We start from the raw sequence: 772 nt of genomic DNA, 5'->3' as shown, positions 1-772 counted from the left end.
GTCCTTGCCTGGGTCTTGCAGCGGGCGGGAGGGAATGTGTGTGCAGACATAGCCACAGCAGTGGCCAAGGCTGTGGATGGGGGTTCGGGTAGTACCAACTCTGAAGGCCCTGGAGGGCTTCCTAGAGGAGCTGGATTCTAGGAGGCCACAGGGGTGGGGTGTCAGGTTTCAGGCAGTGGGAGAAGCCTGCATGTTCAGGGACCAGGCAGTACCTGGCCTTGCCTGGCACATGGGACACAGGGGAGAGGGCTTAAATACAGAGCTTACCCATGGCGTGGGAAAGCCACAGAGAACTGTTGACTGGGGACCTATACCTGGGCAACCATGCCTCTGACCTGTGCCCATGTATCTCTTCCAGGTCTGGACAGAGTCCTGCTGGCTGGCTTCTGCTGACAGGAACAATGGCAGAGGCCGGGGATGGGGCCCTATCGGTGGCCGAGTGGCTGCGGGCACTGCACCTGGAGCAGTACACCAGGCTCTTTGAGCAGCACGGACTGGTGTGGGCCACAGAGTGCCAAGGCCTCAGCGATGCCCGCCTGGTGGACATGGGCATGCTGCTCCCCGGCCACCGCCGCCGCATCCTGGCTGGCCTGCTCCGTGCCCACACGCCCCCAGCCCCTGCACCCCGCCTGACCCAACGGCCCGTGCCCATGAAGCGTCATGTCTTCCGCTCACCACCTGTGCCCACCACTCCACCGGAGCCACTGCCCATGGCTGGAGAGGATGAGGGGCTGCCCACTGCCCCACCCATCCCACCCCGGAGGAACTGCCT

The 772-nt window shown here is 64.0% G+C and overlaps 1 protein-coding gene across 2 annotated transcripts in view; it reads left to right on the top strand.

Moving 5' to 3' along the window:
• Positions 1–358: 358 nt before the first annotated feature.
• Positions 359–772, top strand: part of ARAP1 (ArfGAP with RhoGAP domain, ankyrin repeat and PH domain 1) — a 40,478-nt gene continuing 40,064 nt past the window's right edge. For both annotated transcript variants that reach the window (XM_024753326.1, XM_024753325.1), the window contains exon 1: positions 359–765. In XM_024753326.1, the coding sequence (XP_024609094.1) occupies positions 402–765 (364 nt within the window). In that variant the 5' untranslated portion in view covers positions 359–401. The remainder of the gene's footprint in view (positions 766–772) is intronic.

The sequence above is a fragment of the Neophocaena asiaeorientalis genome, unplaced genomic scaffold, assembly GCF_003031525.2.
Source record: "Neophocaena asiaeorientalis asiaeorientalis breed wild unplaced genomic scaffold, Neophocaena_asiaeorientalis_V1.1 scaffold618, whole genome shotgun sequence".
NCBI lineage: Eukaryota > Metazoa > Chordata > Mammalia > Artiodactyla > Phocoenidae > Neophocaena > Neophocaena asiaeorientalis.
Note: the sequence above shows the minus strand (reverse complement) of the source record. Positions and strands in the feature narration are given on the sequence as shown.